At 33.6% G+C, this 6,996-nt stretch overlaps 1 protein-coding gene and 1 long non-coding RNA gene across 4 annotated transcripts; both read left to right on the top strand.

Annotated features, from left to right (window-relative positions):
- Positions 1–592: 592 nt before the first annotated feature.
- Positions 593–1,541, top strand: LOC113113506 (trypsin inhibitor ClTI-1-like). The gene is made up of 4 exons (XM_026279723.1): positions 593–827; positions 1,034–1,074; positions 1,159–1,268; positions 1,369–1,541. Exons 1-4 carry the CDS (start codon positions 791–793, stop codon positions 1,412–1,414), a joined length of 234 nt encoding a protein of 77 aa, XP_026135508.1. The 5' UTR covers positions 593–790; the 3' UTR covers positions 1,415–1,541.
- A 4,016-nt stretch (positions 1,542–5,557) lies between these two features.
- Positions 5,558–6,696, top strand: LOC113113505 (uncharacterized). 3 transcript variants are annotated; one of them, XR_003293601.1, is made up of 5 exons: positions 5,558–5,718; positions 5,842–5,917; positions 6,166–6,191; positions 6,301–6,404; positions 6,507–6,696. It is a non-coding gene; the product is annotated as an uncharacterized LOC113113505 (long non-coding RNA). The 3 variants fall into 3 exon arrangements; XR_003293599.1 differs by having other exon boundaries at positions 5,563–5,718; positions 5,845–5,917; XR_003293600.1 differs by lacking the exon at positions 5,842–5,917 and having other exon boundaries at positions 5,577–5,718.
- The last annotated feature ends 300 nt before the right edge of the window (positions 6,697–6,996 follow it).

Below are 6,996 nucleotides of genomic sequence, written 5' to 3'. Positions count from 1 at the left end.
TAGACACGAAATGGCACATTTGCTTCAACTGTTCACCACTAGCTGCTGTTCAACACGGATATTGAGATAGATTCACGAGTTTACTAGTGACAGAGAGCGTCTCATTATAGCAGACTGCATCCAAAATATTTAGTGGATATAAAGGACACGTACAGCCTCCACCTGCTGTAATGAAACTGGCTTAAATAATCACTGGTATTATATAAAATGTATGTATCCGCTCAGAAATGTAGTTCACTCATCTCAGTGTTTTGGTAAAATTGAGCAGGTAATGTAAACGGAATTTATAGACACAGCAATCGCAGAGTCCACCATTTTCAAAATAGAAGTCGCTCTCTAGTGTCACAGAAAACTGACTGGAACTACAACCGAAACATAATCGTTAATACAATAATATTCAAATTATTTTTAAGTGTAAGGTTGTATTTTGAGTGTGCGTACTACAGTTACACCTGCGTCGCGGGCTTATTAATTAAGAATGTCTATGGTTAAAGAATATATCATGATTATTGATAAGACGCTGCTGACGTTGTTTAGTGGGGGTCGTTACGTAACAAAATCAATATTCATTAGTCAAGACTTCCTTCCTTCATTTTTTTTTCGACAAGTTGACAACCGCCCACTTACAAACGTCTGGTTTTCCATCAAAAGGCTTTGGATTATTGGAATTCGAGTGACGCACTTTGTCATTTTAAAACCGCTATGTGGGTGGGAGCAAAAGTGCAATAAAAGGAGTAACCACATGGAGTGATTGATTACACAGTCAACACGTCGCTGTACACAAACAATCATGCTGGCAAGGACTGTTTTGGTACTCTGTTTGGCAGGTGAGTTTGTAACTACTTTTGGCAACAAGGAGCATACAAGTTTGATGTTTTGAGCATGTTTTAAAACAAAGATGACGTTATTTTTTTTATCCATACTTTTAAGTCCAAACTACACAAAATTAAGTAGCAGGGTTTTCCTATACTAAAGTGGTGAGTTCCTTTTCTCTCTCTGACTCCTTGTTTCACTTTTATGTTCTTCTAAACAGCTTTGGCAAGTGCAGCTGTTATCCATCGTGGCTCTAAAGAGGTGGGTTAAAGACCATAACCTATTCATGATGCTTTATTTAACCACTACATGTATCTAATGTATTCCGTGTGCTTTTATTGGCAGCCAAAATGCTCAACGTACCTCTTGCCCATATGTACCCGGGAATATAACCCCGTGTGTGGTACTGATGGAGTCACATACCCCAACGAATGCATGCTGTGTTTGGAAAATATGTAAGTAAATCAACTTAAATATTAAATTTTTATCCATTTAAATGTTCGTGATGTTCTTATGGTGCCCTTTTTGAAAATTTGTTTGACTGTCTTGTCACAGGGAGAACAAGTTCAACACATTGATCTCCAGGATAGGGGAATGCTGAGACAAATCCACTCATTTATATTATCAAGATCTGACATGAAGGCTGGAACCACATGCAGTGTTTTTTAATGGTTTTGTGTGTCGATTTTAAAACATAATCATTTAATAAAAACCTTGATACATAAGTCCCTGCTTTGTACTGTACTCTCTTTAGTATAAATGGGCACTTTTCATCACAACTCGTGTAGCTCCAGTGATTCTTTGAAGAATTTGTCTTAACAAAAAAGACTTAAAGGTTTATCAGAATATAAGCTTTATGAGCTATAATTGTTTATAAAAAAAAACTCCGAAAACAATCCAGAGAAAAATGTGGAAACTTCTGGAAAAATGTGATGTTCGAGAGTATATGGTGATTGAGCTGTGTGAACTTCTGTCCTGGAGCAGATATATTGTATGTGTCAAACATTGAAGGTCCGTCTGGATATATAAAAAAATATATATGTTTGTTTAAGAATAAAATAAAAAACTAGTTATTTCAGTATTTTAATTAAACAGTTTAAAATTTTAGTGCCTAAAACTTGAAAATCCAAAATAGAATAATCAAACCCCCCAAAAGAAAAAAAAAAAAAAAAACTTGACAAAATGCCTAGTACTTACAACATCAATCTGTACTTAATTTACACATCACTACCAGCAAACAAAGATTACTCCCTCTGTGTGGGCCAATAGTTTTCTTGTACGTACAGTGGGGTCATATCTTGTTTTTCCAGGCGCAGCAGGACATGAAGCTCATGTCCAAAGAACAGACTTTGTTCTTAGTCTACATGATTCATATTTCTTTACAGAGTTACAGCAGACGTTTGACGGCCTGTGCATATAAATGCATAAATCTCCAATTTCTTTTGTATTTTGAATTAAATTGTATTATTATTATTATTTTATTTTATTTGTTTGCATTGTAGGGAAAATGTAATACTTCTGTGTAAGTTCAAGGTAATCATATTTATCACTAAAGAACATTAAATGTGGCTGATGATTTGTTTAAAGAAATAATGAAATAGTGCGTCTGGGAGTTGAAATGTATAGAGCTTGCGTCCATAGTCAGTAAATACAGTACACTGTTGACATTGTTTCAACTGCTTCTCCTCTTATGTAAATATAATTGATAAAACTGATGATGTCTAAATATAATTTAATAAGAATTATGTGAAGTTTTCTTATATTATAATCCTTTATTAAGTCGGGCAAGATGCAAAAATAATGCCCAAGAACCAAAATATTTATTATGTTATATTTAGTATTATTTTTTAGACTTACAGATCATATTTTTTTATTTATTGGTAAAAAGTTTTGTCAAATAACTATTACCAATAAAATACAAATATTTTGGTAGAACAAAGGTTCTAAACTACCACTGGCCCTGCACCCATTTACCTAAATTCATTACTTCAGACTTGTGCCTCTAGAAGCTTTCATTCTGCAAGTGAACGTCGCTTGATTGTGCCATCCAGGCACGTGCACAGGTAGGGCTCAACCTGTGCAGAACACATGCCCTTTTTGCCCTTACACTCCGAAGTGCCCTTTTTTTGGTGGTGTTTTTTTTTTTTTTTTTATCAATGCTATTGGTCACCCTTTACGTCTTAAGTTCTTAAAACGAGCTTGTGTAGATCTTATTCGATCCTCAAGCTGTCAGTAAGCTGATAACTCCGCCCCCTCTGTTGAATCAACTGAAGTTCCACAGCAGCCGCACAGTAGACAACAGCTGAGCTGAACAAAGTTTTGCGAAGGGTAAATAAATATCTTGTTGTTTGCGTAAGTACTACTAAACACTAGGTCTATAAAGGCTCATATTTTATTTATTTGATGTCTGACTGACTCACTGACTGAGACATGTGGGACGTCGCCTGAGAGAGAGAGGGCTAGCATTTGCCATCCAATAGCCTACATAGCCAACACTTAAATAGCCCGTGCATACAGTAGCATTTCATTTTTTATAAAATGCGATTTTTCCCAAATGCATTTTACCACAGGAAAAACTGAGCGCTCCGTCTATATAGCTACAAATCTAGTTTGTAACCTGTAACGTTAGGTGAAAATGTAATGTGATCCCGGCAGCGGCAGGCGCCGTCGCCGTTTTAATGACGGCCAAAAAAGAAAATCACATTTCCACACATTCGCTGGTCAAAAACGATATATTGATAAGTAATACAACAACATATAATGTTTTTACCATCGGAAAATCATAACAGGGGCGCCCCCCGGTGTTTCGTACTGGAACTTACACAAAGCGACGAGTGATCCTCGTCACCTAGATAACATATTTTTCTAAGAAATTTCTGTTTTGATTTATGATTGCTGATACACTTAATTTATTAACATTAAGGCTAATCATGTTATGGTATACTCTCCGCTCTTCCTCACATGTATAAAATGTAGTAAAACATGGTTTAACTACAGTAGTAACTACATTTTTTTTTTTACAGAAGATCACTGTGAAATCTTTATATTTTATCATGCAGAATGTAATTAATGATTCATTCCAAGGCTTCATTTATTTGATCCAAAATACAGCAAAAACAGTAATATTGTGTAATATTTTTAAAATTTTAAATAACTGTTTTCTATTTGAATATATTTTAAAATGTAATTTATTTTTGTGATCACAGCTGAATTTTCAGCATCATTCCAGTTCAGTACTCTTCAGTGTCACGTGATCCTTCAGAAATGCTTTTCACTGCAACTGTACTTTTCACACTGTTTTTATTTATTTTTTAATTGCTGGCTTATTTTAGGGAAAGTGTAGTGAATAAGAGACCTTCAAGAGACCAACATCCCTGGTCCACCACAGTATCAAATCTTTGCCTGGTAGGCGTATACATGTTGGATATGTTATAGTAACGGTATGGCTATAGTTTCTTATAATCTGGAATTGAGTTTGTCAAAAATACTTGACTCATTGCTCACCTTCCCCTCTTCTCAATGTCATAATCATGTTAACCAAATAATACAAATTAGCTTATAAAACCAAACAGAATAGCTAAAAATGAGAATATATATATTTTTTTTTTCTTTGCAAAGTTCATAAAAAAGTGCATAAAGTTCAATAAAAAAAGATTTTGGTTTCTGTTTGGTTTTATAAGCTAATTATTTGGTTAACATGTTTATGTATGATTCAAGTATTTTTTTTCTCTATAAATGCAATTTAAAAAAGAGGGAGTACACAAGAGCTGTTGTAATTAGGTTTAAAGAAGCCCTTAAAACCCTGTTTATTTATATTATCTAATTATCTAATATTATTATTATGGTTATTAATCATGAATAAATCTAAAGCTTTTGAGACTATTATTTTGTGTTAATTGAATTTGTCATGAAGATGTGACCATGTCTTCCTTTTATGCAGGCTTATTAAATAATCTTGATATAAAAAAGGGAGGGGGGTGCCCTTTTTCAGTTTCAGCACATGTTATGGACTTTTAAATTAAATGTTCCCTTCTGGTGGAATGACCTCCCCAACTCAATCCGAGCAGCCGAGTCCTTCTTCAAGAATCGGCTTAAAACACATCTCTTCCATCTTTATTTTACCCTCTAACTTTAGCACTCACTATTCTAATTCTGTTCTTTAAAAAAAATCTAATATATATATATATATATATATATATATATATATATACACACACACAACTCTCACACTAGCTTGTTCTATTCTTTTTCTATTCAATCTGTTTTCTTTTTATTTATTATATTATTTAAAAGCCCTTGCTACGTGTACTGTTTTTAAGCTAAGCGAGACTTGTTATATCACTTATATATCATTGCTCTTTAGTTGTTTTTGATTGCTTCCAGTCCTCATTTGTAAGTCGCTTTTGATAAAAGTGTCTGCTAAATGACTAAATGTAAATGTAAAAAGTGACTGATGCAACTAGTTGCAGATATTTATGCATCATATATTTATATTTTTTAAATGCACATTAATATAGCAAATTACATATTGTATAGGCCTAGAACATTTTGTACTTATAACGAGGAAAAGCAAATAGTTTCCCAGTTGAGTAGCAATTGAATGATTGATTACCCATGATTAACCTTTTACAGCACAAGTAATTATTCATTTTAAATTACACACACATTACCAACCAAACTAAATATATCAAACTAAAGGTGTGGTTAAAAGACTTTGTTCCTCCCTTTATGATTTATATGATGAATCAGTGGGATGGACCGTCTGTGTGTTACTGTTATAAATATCTGATTCTATGATCACTTAGTTCAGTTTTATATCGGTTGAATTTGATTCTCAGTTGGAGTTGACTCTCAGTTCAGGAAAAATGTTTGCACGAGGTATCATTGTCGTCCTCTGTTTTCTGGGTGAGTAATATAATGATTATGATTATTTTAAAAAATGTTTTTAAGATGTTGAGAATTTGTCACATCATTCAAATCTTTGCACTCTTGATAATTCAAATTCATACTTTGCCATCATTTTCGAAGCAGGCGGTCCTGTAAAGCATTTGGACATTTAAGTCACATTCAGCCATTTTCAAGTGTGATTAAAAGGACTGTTCCGGTATGACTTTCTCTTGCTGAACACACAGACAAAAAAAATGATTAAACAAATAAATAAAACAGAGAAAGAGAGAGGGACAGAGACAGAGGAACAGAGAGATTTTTAAATACAACACTGGACCACAATTTCACTACATATGTATATAGCCAAACAAGTTAGCGTTAATGTTTTTATGTAGCACAGACAATTTCCTCATGCCACATCAGAAAAACTGTTAAACTGTAATCTTTGTTATCTTCTTGATGCAGTGGCCATATCTGATGGAGCAAGAATGGTGAGTAAATAAAGGTTGTAAAACTACTGTTCTTAGTGCCGTCTTTTTCCCTCCATGCAGGTGCAATGAGCTCATTGTTTTTTGTTTTTTTTCCTTTTTCTGTTACAAGCCTAGATGTATTATTAATGCTAGCGTTTGTTCAATGAAAAAACCCGTGTGTGGAACCAATGGAAGAACATACCGCAATGAATGTATGCTGTGTGTTGCAAAAATGTAAGTTTAATTATGCAATTGACTGATTAAAAAAAAGATTGCTTTAAGATCTGTCACCAGACTTTCAGAGTTTAATCTTTGATATAATATCTTTCTTTTCAGTAAATCAAAGACTAAAATCTTAGTCTGGAAGGAAGGACCATGTTAAATCAAACATCTGCAAGCGTGGCACAAGAATTGTATCATAATTAAGCTTGACAGACTTTTAGTCTTCAAGCTTCATGTCTCATTCAATATGTCTTGAATGTGTAATGATATAATTCATAAATAATACAAAATATTGCATACTGAAGCTGTTCTGTTTGCATCTGTTTTTTTCTCCTTCAAATCTTGGAAATACAAGAACCTGCTTTATAGCACTTTACTAATTAATTGCAAGTCACTGTTTGTTCTACGAACATAAATGATACTTCATAGGCTTGTTGAGGAGAGACATGCTATTGTTTTCTTGTGAAGGTTAAAAAAGTTGAAAAGCACTATATATTTAAAAGAGGGACCCAAACTATCTAGATACCAGAAAATCATGAATGATGTAGACTCCTTGATACCCCATGCAGGAAACAAGTGAAAAAAAGAGATAATTTACCTGTCA

This window comes from Carassius auratus, chromosome 14, assembly GCF_003368295.1.
Source record: "Carassius auratus strain Wakin chromosome 14, ASM336829v1, whole genome shotgun sequence".
NCBI lineage: Eukaryota > Metazoa > Chordata > Actinopteri > Cypriniformes > Cyprinidae > Carassius > Carassius auratus.
This window is presented reverse-complemented; position numbering and strand designations above follow the sequence as displayed.